This window comes from Podarcis erhardii (genome assembly GCF_964252035.2).
Source record: "Podarcis erhardii genome assembly, chromosome: W".
In the NCBI taxonomy this organism is placed as follows: Eukaryota; Metazoa; Chordata; class Lepidosauria; order Squamata; family Lacertidae; genus Podarcis; species Podarcis erhardii.
In genome coordinates this window covers 16,459,007-16,477,793 of record NC_138506.1, presented here as the reverse complement: position 1 = coordinate 16,477,793, position 18,787 = coordinate 16,459,007, and the positions used below count along the sequence as shown (strand labels likewise).

At 43.1% G+C, this 18,787-nt stretch overlaps 1 protein-coding gene across 7 annotated transcripts in view; it reads left to right on the top strand.

Annotated features, from left to right (window-relative positions):
- Positions 1-18,787, top strand: part of LOC309333209 (far upstream element-binding protein 3-like) — a 359,184-nt gene that overhangs the window by 289,002 nt on the left and 51,395 nt on the right. For 5 of the 7 annotated variants that reach the window (XM_081846616.1, XM_081846620.1, XM_081846615.1 and 2 more), the window contains one exon: positions 8,955-9,026. The exons of the other annotated variants lie outside the window; for them this stretch is intronic. In XM_081846616.1, coding sequence (XP_081702742.1) covers positions 8,955-9,026 — 72 coding nt within the window. The remainder of the gene's footprint in view (positions 1-8,954; positions 9,027-18,787) is intronic. 7 annotated transcript variants of the gene reach the window in all.

Sequence of the window (18,787 nt, the reverse complement as noted above, 5' to 3'; positions counted from 1 at the left end):
GCCAATCAAATCACATCACTTCCAAATCACATTAGTTCCAAATTATACAGCCAATTTTTTAAAATTTTGTTGGGGGTACCCATACTTCAAGCTCCGAAAGGGATCCAAACATCACTCTTGCTGCTGCTTTCATTAAACAGTTCTATCCAGTTCTGTCCAGATAGTCTCTTTGTTATTTTCCTCATCTTCTTGTTGTTATCATATATTCCTTTCTTTGTGATATCTGATAATCTTCACAAGCGGGTTGAAAATAAACATGTCCTGTGTGGGTTTTACACTTTCCAAGAGTCCTATCACATAAAAGACAGACGCCATTTCCACACCTCTGTAAAAAAACATTCCCACAGTCTGTCCGTTGATTTCACAGGCTTGCCAATCTATATCTCAGGGGGCTCTGCCAGGTCAAGATCACATTCCGATCACCATACATTCACATTCTGATGACCCTGGTCCTCCTCCCCCTTGTCCTCCTATGAGCAAGCCTGTCTTAACGAAGCTCCATTTTTAGCTGCGTCATAAAGCTTTCTTTCCAATCCCCGATGTTTCCACCAGTCCTCTCTTTAATCAATAATTCATTTCCACACAGTTTCTTATTCTCCTGCTTGTGATTAGTAATTTGCAACGATTCTTCTCTCTGGAGGGGAGGGTTATTGAATACTCACATAAGACAAAAAAAAGAAAAGTCCCCCCCCTTTCCGGTTCAGTCCAACATACCAATCTTTTAATGATGATTCTTCACTTGATTTATTGTCCAGCCCATCGCTCCGCTCACAGAGATCCCATTATTCAGCAGTCTTTACTCCCGATCTTCACTTGATGTATGTGCATTAGCTTCTTTCTGAAAGCAGTCAGCATGTTGTTGACAAGTTCTGCGTAGTTTCTGGCTTTATTGTTGCCAAGAAAGTTCTTCACTACCAGAACAAATGCCTTCCACGCTTCCAGTTCCACTTCATTCATTGAGTTTCCGAACTCTGGATCTCTGATGAGCTGACGGATCTGAGGACCGTCAAAGATGCCAGCTTTCAACTTCTCCATGGTCAATCCTGGAAAGGCCTGGCACAAGTAAGTGAAGCAGTCACCATCCTTGTCCAGAGCCTTGGTGAACTGCTTGATTAAGCCGAGCTTGATGTGCAGCGGTGGAAAGAGTATTCTGTCTCTGTCCACCAGAGGGTCGTTGATGACGTTCCTTTCTTTGCAAGGCACCAATTCCTCCCGCACAGGCCAGTCCTTCTTCATGTAATGCTGAGCGCGGTCCCTACTATCCCACATGCACAGAAAACATGGGTACTTGGTGAAGCCAGACTGTTGTCCCAACAAAAAGTTCACCATCTTCAGGTCAACACAAATAAACCACTTATGCTGATCATAACCAATTTTCTCCAGCACATACTTCACCGCTTCATAGTTCTCCTTCAGTGTAGTCGAGTGAGCCAGGGGTATAGAGGCAAACTGGTTGCCGTTGTGTAGCAGAACACATTTCAGTGATCGCTTGCTGCTGTCAATGAACAGTCTCCAATCTTTGGGTTCGTACTGTGACACTCCAAGCTTGAGCAGAAGCTGCACAATATCTGCACAGTACACCAAGTCCTTCTCTTCCGAGAAAAAACGGAGGTACTCTTGATGCCTGTTGCGGAAGAAGCTGATGCGAACACTGTCAGAGAGGAGGTTTTTTTCCTTCAATCTGGATGCCAACAGTTCGGCAGAGTCCTTTGACAAGCTGAGGTCGCGAAATAGATCATTCAACTCCTTTTGGGAAAATGGATGTGGAGCATAGAATCATAGAATCATAGAGTTGGAAGAGACCACAAGGGCCATCGAGTCCAACCCCCTGCCAAGCAGGAAACACCATCAGAGCACTCCTGACATATGGTTGTCAAGCCTCTGCTTAAAGACCTCCAAAGAAGGAGACTCCACCACACTCCTTGGCAGCAAATTCCACTGTTGAACAGCTCTTACTGTCAGGAAGTTCTTCCTAATGTTTAGGTGGAATCTTCTTTCTTGTAGTTTGGATCCATTGCTCCGTGTCCGCTTCTCTGGAGCAGCAGAAAACAACCTTTCTCCCTCCTCTATGTGACATCCTTTTATATATTTGAACATGGCTATCATATCACCCCTTAACCACCTCTTCTCCAGGCTAAACATGCCCAGCTCCCTTAGCCGTTCCTCATAAGGCATCGTTTCCAGGCCTTTGACCATTTTGGTTGCCCTCCTCTGGACACGTTCCAGTTTGTCCGTGTCCTTCTTGAACTGTGGTGCCCAGAACTGGACACAGTACTCCAGGTGAGGTCTGACCAGAGCAGAATACAGTGGCACTATTACTTCCCTTGATCTAGATGCTATACTCCTATTGATGCAGCCCAGAATTGCATTGGCTTTTTTAGCTGCCGCGTCACACTGTTGGCTCATGTCAAGTTTGTGGTCAACCAAGACTCCTAGATCCTTTTCACATGTACTGCTCTCAAGCCAGGTGTCCCCCATCTTGTATTTGTGCCTCTCATTTTTTTTGCCCAAGTGCAATACTTTACATTTCTCCCTGTTAAAATTCATCTTGTTTGTTTTGGCCCAGTTCTCTAATCTGTCAAGGTCGTTTTGAAGTGTGATCCTGTCCTCTGGGGTGTTAGCCACCCCTCCCAGTTTGGTGTCATCTGCAAATTTGATCAGGATGCCCTTGAGTCCATCATCCAAGTCGTTGATAAAGATGTTGAATAAGACCGGGCCCAAGACAGAAGCCTGTGGCACCCCACTAGTCACTCTTCTCCAGGATGAAGAGGAACCCTTTGGGTTCGGTCAGTCAGCCAGTTACAAATCCACTGAGTGGTAGCATAGTCAAGACAGCATTTTACCAGCTTCTTTACAAGAATATCATGGGGCACCTTGTCAAATGCCTTGCTGAAATCAAGGTAGGCTACATCCACTGCGTTCCCTTCATCTACCAGGCTTGTAAATCTGTCAAAAAACGAGATCAGGTTAGTCTGACATGACTTATTTTTCAGAAATCCATGCTGACTATTGGTGATCACAGCATTCCTTTCTAGGTGCTCACAGACTGTTTGCTTAATGATCTGCTCCAGAATCTTCCCTGGTATTGATGTCAGACTGACTGGGCGGTAATTATTTGGGTCCTCTCTTTTCCCCTTTTTGAAAATAGGGACAACATTTGCCCTCCTCCAGTCTGCCGGGACTTCACCTGTTTTCCAGGAATTCTCAAAGATGACTGCCAGTGGTTCTGAGATCACATCTGCCAGTTCTTTTAATACTCTTGGATGCAGTTCATCTGGCCCTGGAGACTTGAATACATCTAAACTAGCCAAGTATTCTTGTACTATCTCCTTAGTTATTCTGGGCTGTGTTTCTGCTGAATCATTTGCTCCAAATTATTCAGGTCGGGCATTGTTTTCTTTATCGGAGAAGACTGAGGCAAAGAAGGCATTGAGGAGTTCAGCCCTTTCTGTGTCCCCTGTTTGCATTTCACCATCTTCTCCTCTGAGTGACCCCACTGTTTCTTTGTTCTTCCTTTTGCTACGAACATACCCATAAAAGCCTTTTTTGTTGCTTTTAACCTCTCTAGCAAGCCTGAGTTCATTCTGTGCTTTAGCTTTTCTGACTTTGTGTCTACACGTGCTGGCTATTTGTTTGAATTCCTCTTTGGTGGTTTCCCCCCTTTTCCATTTTTTGTACACATCCTTTTTTAATGTTAACTCAGTTAAAAGTTCTTTAGATAGCCACCCTGGCTTCTTTAGGCACCTTCCATGTTTCCGTCTCATTGGTATTGCCTGAAGTTGTGCTTTTACTATCTCCCTCTTAACAAACTCCCAGCCATCATGAACTCCCTTTCCCTTTAGTATTACTGTCCATGGGATCTCACCCAGCACTTCCCTAAGTTTTATGAAGTCGGCTTTCTTAAAGTCAAGAAATTGAGTCCTAGTATGCTTGGCTGCTCCTTTCCGCTGTATAGTAAACTTCAGAAGAGCATGATCACTTGCGCCTAATGATCCTTCCACTTCTACCCCACTAACCAGGTCATCAACATTGGTTAGGACCAGATCTAAAATGGCTGTTCCTCTTGTTGCTTCTCCCACTTTCTGGACAACGAAGTTGTCTGCAAGGCCAGTGAGGAATCTGTTTGACCTTATGCTCTTGGCTGAGTTTGACATCCAGCAAATATCCGGGTAATTGAAGTCCCCCATTACTACTATCTCCCTTCCTTTTGCATGCTTGGCCATCTGTTCTAGGAAGGCATCATCTATGTTCTCCCACAATGAGGTCCTTGTTATTCTTCTCTCCCTTAATTTTGACCCAAATGCTCTCACTTTGGCTTTGAGGTTCTAAATCTTGGATCTCTTCACAGGTATACACATCCCTGACATATAACGCCACTCCTCCTCCTTTCTTGTCTGGTCTGTTTCTCTGAAATAGATTGTATCCCTCCATTATTACATTCCAGTCGTATCATCTTCAAGAACCACTTCTTCTTCTTCATGTCCTTCAACACTGGAGGCATCTTCGTCACTAATGTCAGAAAGTTCAAACAAAACAAATTCCTTCCAGTAGCACCTTAAAGACCAACTAAGTCAGTTCTTGGTATGAGCTTTCGTGTGCATGCACACTTCTGTCAGAAAGTTCTCCGAAGATAGGCACTGGAATTTCATCACAATGAGCTACAGGACGACGTGCTGATTGAAGATCAGGATACTTGAGGCTGCTCCGGTTCTTTTTGTTGATCCCAGTCACATCAACAGTGCAGAAGTAGCAGTCAGTGACATGGTTTGTCGGCTCCCTCCAAACCATGGGAATTCCAAAGTTCAGACTCTTCTTGCCATTGGTCCACCCACGTAGAGTCTCGGTGCATGCCTTGCACACCATGTGTGGCGCCCAAGCTTTATCCTGGTCACCAAGTTTAATACCAAAATAAGCATGGTAAGCACGCCTTATGAAATGCTGCACCAATTTATGGAAGATTTTGTGGTTTTATGACTTCAAACTGATCCCTTTTCGACATAATCACCCAGAACTATCGGACCTGAATACTTCTTGTCATTAAAATAATCATTTCCAATTAAAACAATTATTCGACATGGCATTTTACCCCCACCAACTTCTTCTAAAATGCTCCACACAAGCGTACATGTGAACAAAAAGGTAAAAAAACGACATGTGGCCATAGCTCAAAAACTTGACCTGATTGAGCAAAACCAATGTGATTTTTGAATTCAGCGTATCAGATTCGTCCTAAATCAACTGAAAAAATGCAGACAACAAATTTGTTGTAGGCCAGTGTAATTTTACATTGCCACCACATAAAGTAGCCTCTTAAACCTTTTGCCCTCCCTTCTTGTTTCTTGTCTAGCACAGTCAAAGCCTCCCTAATCATTTCACACAAGTTACCATCTTTATCAGTCAGGTCCTCCCATATATCACATTAAATTCCATTTTTGTCTTTGACTATTCTCACTTTCCCTCGTATGTTCTTCAGACCTCATTTGTCTACCCGTCCCACTTTGGTGGTTTGTGCATTCACTTCTTTTAATTGTCTTGCAGCCTCTGAAAGTACATTAGTATTTTTTTAAAAAGTAGAGGCTGTTTTGTTAACATCTTCCTTTATCTGCTCACATTCTCTTTTAATATCTTAAAAGCAAATCAAACCACTTGTGTTTTAAATTCTCTTGCGTCCTGACTAGTTAGTTTTAGCATTGAACTTTTTCCTTTTGCCATTTCCGGTTTAGAGTGAGGGGGGTCAATTCTCTCCCCTTTTCCCAGCACAGAACCAGTTTGAACTGGCTGTTCAGCTTCTCTGAAGGAATAACCCAAACATCAGGAACCTTCTGCTTGTTTCCAGGCAGAATAGAAGCTTACTTGACAGCTAGAAACTTTCAGCTTGCACTAGCGTGTATCACACAGAGACGCTTCCAGAACCTTATTGAATTAAATAGAATAGTAAAGATCTCTACACCTTAAACCAATAGTTTCTGTACAAAAAAAATGCAAACCTGACAATAATATCTGGAGTTCTTTGCCACACCATGCCCCAGTAACACTATTCCAAACCATGGCTAAGTGTCCAACTTGGATGGCTTTAAATTAAACAAATTCATGGTGCACGAAGCTGTAAAACAAATTAAGACAAATTTAACATTTTTTCCAAATCTGACTGACTGACTTCCCACATGCTTTCCTGGATGTGTCAATGGTTCTCAATAGTGCTGCATCATATTTCCCACTTATTTCTAGTTTATCTTCAAACATTACACATACCTTACATCACCATACAATATATTTGCTTTTCAACTTAATTTGTTTTCAAACAACTATCCATGAATCAATTCCTGCATGTATATTAAGTTAACATTTCCAACTTCAACAAGTGAGGTTACTTAATCAGATTGTCAATCCCTGCTAAATCATTAATTAATATTAATTAACATGAAATAAACTTCTCCTTCCATCTGTGTGTGTTGAGACATAACAATCTTCTTGCTGCTCAGCTCCTTTGTCCCATGTCCCATGTAATCTGTAGTCTTCTTTTTTTAAGATAGGAACTCCAAGGTTGACCATCTCACTTGATATATTTTCCCACCAGCAACTTCAAAGCAAACAGCCCATAATGTCAGGGGGCTAACCGCCTTCTCCTAGATATTCCTTATTGCAGCCTCTCCCCCTGATGCTAACCGCTCAAGCGGATGTGTCCCCCCAATGCAATTTCCAGTTCTTCTCTATGCAGACAAATCTGCTCCTTTCTGGCCAGTTTGCTTTTAATGTGGTGTTGTGGTTAAGAGCGGTAGTCTCGTAATCTGGGGAACCGGGTTCGCGTCTCCGCTCCTCCACATGCAGCTGCTGGGTGACCTTGGGCCAGTCAAACTTCTCTGAAGTCTCTCAGCCCCACTCACCTCACAGAGTGTTTGTTGTGGGGGAGGAAGGGAAAGGAGAATGTTAGCTGCTTTGAGACTCCTTAAAGGGAGTGAAAGGCGGGATATCAAATTCAAACTCTTCTTCTTCTTCTCCTCTTCTTCATCATAGAATATCCAATGATCCAAAAGTCCAAATTTTAATTTGCTTCATTGGTAGTTCATTAATAGTTTTGTCCTCCGTAAGTCTCATCAGTCTAGGAAAGGAAAGGCATTTCTGTCTTAGCAAAACATCTTATGGCAGCCTTCGCTTCCTCCATTGTTTCAGCAGCGTCACATTACCCTGAGCCACCTCTCCCTCACAAGTTTCCAATCTCTATCTTGTTTAAAAATCCTCACTTGTACTCTTATATTTCCATGGTCGGGGGGGGGGCGGATTCTGAACCCTTACTTAATAAAAATAAGTTTTTAACTTTGTTATTATAAATGTTTACAAAAATAATAACAAAAGATGATCTAAACCCCCCCCCATCTTTAATCTAGTCTATGCAGGAATTGTCATTCAAGTCTCATACCTCATTTTTTGTGAGGATAGCCAAATAGTTTGTAGCTTGTAGTTCACATCCAGTCCTGGGTGCTCCTTTAGATTTATTCCAATGGTCCCAATTGCAAAGGTGCTTGGCTGCTTAGCATGGTGGTCTTGGAGACAGCTTTAATGATGGAGGACTTTGCACCCAGCACCTCACTCCCCCCTGCTTCCACGGCGGCAGGAACAAGCTCAGGATATGACCATGAGTATCCTTTCCCCTCAAGGGGAAATGGAAGGCAACTCTGCCTCAGGTTACCCCCTTCTCCTACGCCAGAATCTCTCCCACGAGTGAGAGAGGCACCACCATTGCTGCAGACTGAAGCTGGTTGCTTATGTTCTTATACTGAGCTAGAAGGACCAATTTAGTATAAGGCAGCCTCTTGCATTCCTGGGGTACTTAGACACCACTTTTCCCAAAGGCTGAAAGAGGGTGACCAAAAAATAAGTATTGTAAACACAAAAGATAAAGTTTTGTTGTAAACCCTTATTGTTTTGAAAGATGCACATTCAAACCTACAGGCACCTGGTGACATCTCCAAAGTTAGGAGTGGGATAAGATTCCCAGTGGCACTACTCCATGGCTAGGAAAAACAGAATAAAACAAATTAACCATGATGTTATGACTATGCAAAGCTGCCTTTCAATTTCCATGATTGACTCAGTCCATGAAAACATGGGTTTCCTTAGCAAAGAATGGTGGTTTATCTTGTTCCTTTTGGAGTACAATCCAATCCACACATAACATATGTCATGTTGCTGCATGTGTTTCCTGATACAAAGAGCACACATAACAGAGGGGGGGGGGAACCATTTCTGTAGCATCCTACAAATTTGGGCTTTCCATTTCCCCCAACCCCATAACAACAATGTTTTAAGATTGAAACTGAATCGTGCTCCAAAATTATATGCTTAGAAGAAGTAGCCAAGTGAAGGTGGTAAATGTCCTGTGTAAGTGTCAGGAGGTGGTTGGCGAATGGATGGTGGTCAATGAATTGAGGCTGAATCCTGATAAGACAGAAGGAATGTTTCTGGGGCACGTAGGTGTGGGGGACTCCTTGGTCCTGAATGGGGTAAATGTGCCCCTAAAGGACCAGGTGCACAGCCTGCGAGTCATTTTGAACTCTCAGCAGTCCATGGAGGCACAAGTCAATTCTGTGTCCAGGGCAGCTGTCTACCAGCTCCATCTGGTACACTGGCTGAGACCCTACTTGCCTGTGCACTGTCTTGCCAGAGTGGTACATGCTGTAGTTATCTCCTGCTTGGACTACTGCAGTGCACTGTATGTGGGGCTTTTTTTGAAGATGACTCAGAAACTACAACTAATCCAGAATGCGGCAGCTAGAATGGTGACTGGGAGCGGCCGCCGAGACCACATAACACTGGTCCTGAAAGACCTACATTGGCTCCCAGTGCGTTTCCGAGCACAATTCAAAGTGTTGGTGCTGACCTTTAAAGCCCTAAATAAAAATCATCCCATCCATTCTATTTTCCCCTCTTTTTCTGTCCCACGGTGCCTTGTACAGATCAACAAAGCCAGCAACAGAACAACCAACCAGACTACAGCAAGGCATGGGAGGATTATTACAAGAAACAGAGTGAGTAAAAGTCTGTATGTGTGCATGTGCGTGTTGCATCAGTTAAATGTGTTGGGCTAGGATCTAGGAGAGGCCAGGGTTCAAATCTCCTCTCAGCCATAAAGCTCACTGGGTGACCTTTTAATTTATATATATATAACAATTATTCAATATCATCATTTAACATCCATTTTCTAGTTTTCCCCCTCCCTGTTGACTTCCCCCAACTTCCATTTCTGGTTTGTTACACCAAATGTTACATTCTGTTGTTTATACATAGTGTTCTGTTATTACTGATTATATTTCTTGTTCTCTGTAAATAAAGTTGTAAATGTTTATTTAAATCCTGACAACGATTGACAAATAGTAAATTTTGAAGTAGAAAACAATATACGGTGGATGAAACAAAGATCATTCGAGTTTGCAGATAAACCTGGAAACATGTTGGCATGCCAACTGAAGAAAAAACAGAAAGAGATGATAATCGACAGAATAATGGATGAAGGGAAACTCCTAGACAACCCTAAAGAGTTAAACAACAGTTTTGTGAGATACTTTAAAAAACTATACAAGAGGGAGACCGAGACTGAAGATGAGATAAAAGAATATCCGAAAGGGAAACAACTACCAGTGATACCAAAAGGAAGAACTGAATCTTTAAATGCCCCAGTGTCTATGATGGAAATACATGAAGCCATAAGAAAAACAAAGGAAAATCCCCTGGTCCGGACAGAATTACGGCCCTTCACTATAAAAAAATAGAATAATAATAATATTTTTTTTAAAAAAAAATATATCCCGCCCTCCCCAGCCGAAGCCGGGCTCCGAGCGGCTAACAACAGTAAAATAATATAGCATTCTAAAATCAATTCATTATAAAATCAGTTCAAATAAAATTAATGGCAACCATTGGGCTAGAGTTCTGTGAGGATTGCCAAAGGCCTGGAGGAACAGCTCTGTCTTGCAGGCCCTGCAGAAAGATGTCAAATCCCGCAGGGCCCTAGTCTCTTGTGACAGAACGTTCCACCAGATTGGAGCCACAGTCGAAAAAGCCCTGGATCTGGTTGAGGCCAGCCTAACCTCCCTGTGGCCCGGGACCTCCAAGATGTTTTTGTTTGAAGACCGAAAGTTCCTCCGTGGGACATACCAGGAGAGGCAGTCCCATAGGTACGGGGGTCCTAGGCCGTATAGGGCTTTAAAGGTTAAAACCAGCACCTTAAACCTGATCCTGTACTCCACCGGGAGCCAGCGCAGCTGGGATAGTACTGGGTGAATGTGATCCGGCAGCAAGGACCCCATAAGGAGTCTTGCCGTGGCATTCTGCACCCGCTGGAGTTTCTGTGAGTTTTTGATCAGCTCCGGCCCATCTGGAGCTGATACAGGCCTGTTTTATCTTGAGCCCAAGCAGAGCTTAGTCTCGCAACGAAAGGATAAGCAGGTAATGTGCTACATGCTGAAGTTTATTTACAAGCTATGCTGAGAGCATACACGCATGTATCCTGCCTCTGTGAGAGCAGAGAAGCAACTCTTCTTGACACAAAGAAACTGAGAGAACACTGAAAAACAGGAAACCAGTGTACGTCACATCCAGTCTCCCATTCCCGTGGGAACCCAACAGTAACTCTGACTGTGGAATGCAAACAATGTCTTGTGACATGCAGCTGCTGCTCAGTGAGGGAAATAGAAACCAACATCCTCCCCCTTTCTGTGAACATCACTGGGCAGCATGTTTGTACAATATCAGTACAAACCCAACTTCTGCACATAGGTACAGTGTTGATCCCTTGATACAATCTTGGACAATACATCAGCAGGAATTTCATTACCTGGCATATAGGACACCGTTACGAGTCCCTTCTGAATACATTCCCTAGCATGTTGCAGTTTCAATTGCAAATGCTTCGTGCTTTGCTTACAACCTTCAGAATTCAGCAAAGCCAAACATGCTTTGTTGTCCTGGTAAACCTGGATTGGACATTTGACAGGAATTTTCATGTCTTTGCACAATTGTAGCAAACATTCACAATCTTTAAGTGAATAAGACAGTGCATTCAGTTCAGCTTCACAAGTACTTAAGCTAACTGTTGTTTGCTTCTTGCATGACCAATCAAAAAGACCCTGATTGTACATGTAGCAAACTCCAGACGTGCTTTTCCTGTCTGTAGTGTCACCACCCAAACTTGCATCTGCAACTATTTCAAGACCACCAGACTTCTGATTGTTAAATCTCAGTCTGTAATGCATAGTGCCTTTTAAATAGCGTGCTATGCGTTTCAGAGCTTTCCAATCCTTAACAGTAGGATTGTTGACTTGTCTGCTTAGCAAATTACAGCTAACAGCAATGTCTGGTCTTGAACATCTGGCAATGAAGTTTAGTTTGCCTAGGACACTTCTGTACAGTGTAGTGTCAGAAAATGCTCCTTCAGTGTCATCTACCTGATAACCTGTTGTCATCGGTGTGTCTACAGGGTTAGCATCCATCAGGTTTAGTTTGCTTAACACATCAGCAATTTTCCGTGACTGGTGTACTAGAATGTTACCATCTTGATCTCTCTCTATTTCTAGAGATAGGTAGTTGTTTACCTCACCAAGATCTTTCATGTCAAAGTGCTCTTTCAGTTGAGCTAGGGCGTTATTGTACATTGTGACATCCTTCCAAAAGAACAGAATATCATCAACATAAAACAAGCAATACAGCTTCTTTTGCCCTTCCTCTTTGACAAATACACATGGATGAGCTTTACCTTGCTCAAAACCTAGAGAAAACAATACTTCAGTGAGTTTAGTGTGCCAGCACCGTGCACTTTGTTTGAGACCATAAAGAGACTTCTTCAGAGACAAACAAAACCCTGTTTTACCTGTACGCCATCAGGTGGAAGCATATAAAGTGATTCACCTAGAGATCCATACAAAAATGCTGTATTCACGTCGTGGTGAGAAATGTGAAGATTCTCTTCTGCAGCAAGCTTGAGCATAAGCCTAATGCTCTCATACCTCATGGTGGGTGAGTAGGTCTCGTGATAGTCTTCACCTGGTACCTGTGAAAAACCTCTGGCTACCAAACTGGCTTTGTGTCTGACTATCTTGCCATTTTGATCTGTCTTCGCTTTGAAGACCCATTTGCTTCTAAGCAGTTTCATTCCTAGAACTACTGGAACTAGCTCCCATGTTTTGTTCCTCTAAGGAATCAAGCTCAGCCTTCATGGCATTTAACCATGGCTCAGCATCCTTTCAATCCAAGTCCTGGATTTCTTGGAAGCTTGAAGGTTCAAATACCTTCTTGGAGCTTTTAACACCTGCCACTGCTGTTTTAGCAAATTCATCAGCAAATCTCTTTGGAGGTCTGCCTTTAGTGGCTCTTTGTGACCTGCGAATTAGCCGTAAGTCTTCAACACTCTCCTCTTCCTTTTTAGGAGAAAAGTGGCCAATAGTAAACAATGGTTCCTCCAATTCTTGATCAGAGCCTTCAGAGGGTCGCATAGAGGCTTTCGCACTCTTGAAATCCTCTGAATCATCTGATTCAGGATCAGGACCTTGATCAGTGGGTGTGGGTGGTTGCACATCCAGTCTCCCATTCACGTGGGAACCCAACAGTAACTCTGACTGTGGAATGCAAACAATGTCTTGTGACATGCAGCTGCTGCTCAGTGAGGGAAATGGAAACCAACAGTTTCTCGGTCAGTCTCAATGAGGGTAGCCCCACGTAGAGTGAGTTACAATAATCCAGTCTGGAGCTGACCGTCGCGTGGATCACAGTGGCTAGGTCAGGGTGAGAGAGGTAAGGAGCCAACTGCTTAGCTTGGCGGAGATGAAAAATGCCGCCTTTGTTATAGCTGCAATCTGCGCCTCCATGGAAAGGGAGGTGTCAAAGATTCCACCCAAACTCTTAACGGACGGTGCTGGCACTAATTCCGCCCCCACAAGAGATGGGAGTTGCCCCCCCAAATCCCATATCGTCCAGACCCAGCCAAAGGACCACTGTCTTTGAAGGATTTATCTTCAACCGGCTCCCACATAACCATCCAGTCACAGCTTCCAAACATCTGATCAGTGTGTCTGGGGCCGAGTCAGGATGGCCATCCATCAACAGATAGAGTTGGGTGTCATCAGCATACTGATGGCAGCCCAGCCCAAAACTCCGGACAAGCTGGGCGAGGGGGCGCATAAAGATGTTGAAAAGCATCGGGGAGAGTATCGCGAGTGGTGCGAGGACAGTTTCCCCCAAATGCTACCCTCTGTCCCCGACCAGAGAGAAATGAGCGCAGCCATTGAAGGACTGTGCCCTGGATCCCCACATCGACGAGGCGGTGAGATCATCTGTTAGGGTGACCAGAGCCGTCTTGGTCCCATGACCAGATCGGAAGCTGGATTGGAATGGATCCAGAGCCGATGTTTCATCCAGAAACCCACCAAGCTGTTCAGCAACCACTCTCTCAATCACCTTACCCAGGAACAGAAGATTCAAAACCGGGCGGTAATTGGATAGATCTAAAGGATCTAATGATGTTTTCTTTAAGAGCGGGCACACCATTGCCTCCTTCAATTACTCTGGGAATGTCCCAGTGCCAAGGGACAAATGGATTATATCCCGGGGGGGGCGCACCTTGTCTGGACACGCTCTAATCAGCCAGGATGGGCACGGGTCAAGAGGAAAGGTAGTGGGCTTTCCAGCTCGGAGGAGTCTGTCCACATTGGCTGGGGATATCCAGTCAAAGTGGTCCAATACTGGACCCGAGGTATAGTTTTCCCAGTAGTGATGTATGGAAGTGAGAGCTCGACCATAAAAAAGGCTGATCGCCGAAGAATTGATGCTTTTGAATTATGGTGCTGGAGGAGACTCTTGAGAGTCCCATGGACTGCAAAAAGATCAAACCTATCCATTCTGAAGGAAATCAGCCCTGAGTGCTCACTGGAAGGACAGATCCTGAAGCTGGAGGCTCCAAGACTTTGGCCACCTCAGGAGAAGAGAAGACTCGTTGGAAAAGTTCCTGATGTTGGGAAAGATGGAGGGCACAAGGAGAAGGGGATGACAGAGGACAAGATGGTTGGATAGTGTTCTCAAAGCTACCAGCATGAGTTTGACTAAACTGCGGGAGGCAGTACAAGACAGAAGTGCCTGGCGTGCTCTGGTCCATGGGGTCACAAAGAGTCGGACACGACTAAACAAAAACAACACTGGACCCGAGGACAGTCAAGGGGCCTCCAGTTCTGTTATTGTATCCAAATTGGCAGGGAGGTCACGGCGGAGCAACAGGACGTTCTCCGCAAAAAAGCTCGCAAATGCCTCACAGCTGTGTGTCAAATTGTTATTTAAATTTGGCTGTCCCTCCAGGGACGTTAAAGACATAATTATACTAAATAATTGCACCAGGCAAGAGCTAGCAGATCCAATGGAGGCCGAGAAGTAAGACTTCTTAGCGGCCTTCACTGCCATCTCATAGGTTTTCATAAAAACCCTATAAGATGTTATTGAAGCTCTGTCGCGGGCACCCTGCCATACTTGCTCTAGCCGTCTGAGGTCCCGCTTCATTTTCCGGAGCTGCTCGGTAAAACAGGGAGCCCGGTTTCTGCGGGGTCGCAGAGGGCGCTTAGGTGCAATCTCATCGATGGCTGCCAGGAGCTGGATATTCCAGCCCTCAACAAGCTCAGTCAATGAGTCGCCAGGGGGAGCAAGGTCCCGCAAGGCTTGACGGAATCTATCAGGGTCATTCAGCCTCTGCGAGCGAGCCCAAATCGGCTTGCCACCTAAGCAGGGTGGGGGTGGAAAGTCAATCCTGGCTTTCAGAGCATAGTGATCATACTATGGCACCTTCATCGAAGGAAACATGATCACATCTATGCCTGCACCAAAGATCAAATCCAGTGTGTGACCTGCTTGATGTGTGGGGCCCGAAACAAACTGGGAAAGCCCTAGTGTCTCCATGGAAGACACCAGGTCCAGAGCCTGTGAGGAGGGAGCGGCATCAGCATGGATGTTGAAGTCCCCCAATACCAATAGGTTAGGGAACTCCAAGGCCCAGCTGGCCACTGCCTCCAGTAGGCCTTACAGGGTGGCTGCTGGTGTGCTAGATGGCTGGTACACCAGGCAGACAGCCAAGCTCTCCTCGGAACCCCACACTAGGCCAACACATTCAATGCCGGGGATCGATGGCGATGGTAGAGCCCTGAAAGGACAATCTTCCCGGATTAATAATGCCACCCCTCCCCCCCCCCCGGCCCACAGTCCGTGACTGGTGGAGGACAGAGAAACCCGGGGGTGCCATCTCTTGTAAGGTAACTGTTTCCTCTTCGCGCACCCAGGTCTCCGTCGCACAAGCCAGGTCGACCCCCTGTGAGGTAAAGAAATCTTACAGGGTGGCAGTTTTGCTGCCTATAGAGCTGGCATTGCACAACACCAGTGATGGAGGTGAGTAATCCTTGCTCACCCTACCGTCGTCCCTCGAGAGGGGGCGCAGATTGGAAGGGGTATGAACATATCCGTATCTCAATCCCCTTCACCTATAAAATCTGCCCCCACCGCCATACCTCCCTCACCCCTCCACGGTAGCAGTCCCAAGCCTCATACTATCCTCCATTGATGGCATTGATGTTACTCTTTCCCAGCCTAGTTATTCTGCTTATAATAGCAACAACTCGATAAACTCTAATAGTCGAGTAGGACAAACCAGCTAATCATCAGCTACCTCTCTGATTATATGAAACTATTATATTATTTGTCAACCTTCTATTATAATATTAGACTAACCTATTAATTAAATCGGGAAAATAAACCACAAAACATTCCACAGCTAAACAGAACTACCATATAACATACATTCAGGGAAGAAAAACCACCTAAATAGCAGGAGAACAACAACCAAGCATCTAACAGTAAACAAGCAAAACTTAAATATAATCATGAAACAATGGACTATAAAGAACTAAAACAGATGGCAAAGGAAGGGGGGGGGAGAAAGAAAAAAGAAAAAAGTTTATTGTAGCAGAGGAAGTTCTTGTAGCATCACATGCCAGCTCGAAAAGATTCATTAGCACTACTGATGAAGACACTAATAAACAAGATAATGGAAGAAGGAAAAACACCAGATACCTGGCAACAAGCACACATTGTAGTGATACCTAAACAAGGACAAAACAAAGAGAACATCAATAATTATCGACTGATTTCACTACTTAATATTGATTATAAAATCTACGCAGACATACTGGTTTTAAAAGACTACATTAATGAAGAGCAAGCGGGGTTTTTACCAGAGAGGAAAATCAGCAATAACATAAGAATAGTAATAAATGTAATAGAATATCTGGAGCTGAGACCGAATAAAAAAGTGGCCTTTATATTTATAGATGCTGAAAAAGCATTCAACAATGTATCGTGGAAATTCATAGAAAAAGTTATAGAAAAAATGGGCATGGGAGAACAATTTATAAAAGGGTTAAAAGCGATATATAAGGGGCAAACAGCAAATTTAATAATTAATGGGGAAATGACCGAATATTTTGATATTGAAAAGGGGACCAGGCAGGGATGCCCTCTTTCCCCATTACTTTTCATATTAGTACTGGAAGTGCTAAATCAAGAGATAAAACTGGATCAGGATATAAAAGGAATAAATTTGGGTAACAGATCATACAAACTACGGGCATTTGTGGATGATTTGATATTAATGGTAGAGAATCCAAAGGAAAGTGTTGCAAAACTATTGGGTAAAATGAGACTTTGGCAAGGTCTCGGGCTACAAGCTGAATAAAGAAAAAACAAAATTAATGGTAAAAAACATGAGTGATCGAGAGGAAAAGGAACTTGAGGACAAGACTGGGATACAAATAGCAAAGAAAGTAAAATACCTAGGAATACAAATGATGATGGAAAACATAAGCTTATTCGAAGATAATTATAATAAAACCTGGAGAGAGGTGAAAAAAATATGGAAATTTGGTCAAGATTAAATTTATCTCTGTGGGGCAGAATATCAGCCATAAAAATGAGTATATTACCAAAATCATTGTTTCTTTTCCAAACGATACCAATAATAAGCAAAATGGACTGTTTCAACATATGGAGGAAAGACATAGTAAAATTCTTATGGCAAGGGGAAAAACCTCATATCAAGTATAAATTATTAACTGAGAAAAAGAAAAAGGGGGCTTTGGTCTTCCTGATCTGAAGATTTATTATGAGGCAGCATGCCTCAACTGGTTAAAAGACTGGATAACATTGAAAAAGGCAGACATTCTAGACCTAGAAGGCTGGAATACGAGGTTTGGCTGGCATGCCTACTTATTACAACAAAGTGGCATTGTGTAAGGATTCTTTAAATCATATAGTTAGAAACTCATTATATATGGTCTGGGACAGGTATCACAGATTATTAGAGCCTAAGATATCCTGGTGAGTATCCCCAGTGGAGACGATATCGGTAAAAAAGAAGAATATGGATACAAATTGGGTAACCTACCAGCAACTGATAAAAATAGAACAGGGCCAATTAAAGATAAAACCATATGAATAAATCAAACAGTTCTGTAACAGTTGGATTCAATATCACCAAATAGTGCATATATTCGATCAAGATAAGAAGATTGGTTTTGGAGAAAATGAGTCATTACAAAAGGAATTACTACAAATTAATAAAAAGACCCTATCTAGGATGTACAACCTACTTTTGGAATGGGAACTCAAGGATGAGATGGTAAAGGATGTTATGATAAAGGGGGCTCAGGACCTTGGACATAACATAATGTTAGAACAATGGGAACAGCTGTGGAAAATTGACATCAAATTGACAGCATGTTACACAATAAGGGAGAACTTAATGAAAATGATCTACCGCTGGTATCTAACCCCCGAGAAATTGGCAAAAATTTATAAGCAAAAAACCAATGCGTGCTGGAGATGCTACAGCAAAACAGGAACAATGTATCATAAGTGGTGAGGGTGTAGTGTGATAAAAAACCTTTTGGAATAAAGTTCATGAAGAGATAATAAAGATTTTTTAAAAATCATTCAACAAGAAACCAGAAGCGTATCTTCTGGGATTAATAACAAATGACATCCCCATAAATAAGAAAAGGATATTCTTTTACGCATCCGCTGCCGCAAGAGTTCTTATAGCAAAGAACCGGAAGGGAGACAAAACACCCACAATAATAGATTGGCAAATCAAACTTACTGAATTTCTTGAATTGGCCAAAATGATGGCAGCTATCAAGGTCAAACAAATCAAAATTTAATAAAAGAATGGAGTTGCGTGAATGAATATATGAAAAAACACTGCTCCGGTACAGAAATATTGATATGTAAAGAACAAAGTTTGTAAGGGGGAAAGGTTACAAATGCAAGTAAAATCAGAATATTTGTCAAATACAATATAACAACACAACTGTAAAGATAAGATATAGAATTAAGGTTAAGCAACGATGGAAGGAAGTCAGATTTTAACTCACATTTTGAGTTATGTTGAATCAATGGGGGGTGAGGTGGGGGGATGCTTTGTGTTACTAACATGTACATATGTGTAAACCTTTCTGTTATTTTGTAGAGATGAAAACTTCAATAAAAATTAATTAAAATAAATAAATAAATCCTGCCGAGTCCATGTTTTTGTTGTTGTTTCTGCAAGTATGTTGTAAAGGGTTCCCATTCTTTTCCAAAGTCACTATTGTCCTTCTCACGCAGTTCTGCATAGTTCATCAATTTTTCTTGCCATTGTTCTGTAGATGGTGTTTCTCCAGTCTTCCAATTTTGTGCTATTAGAATTCTTGCTGCCGTAGTAGCATTCATG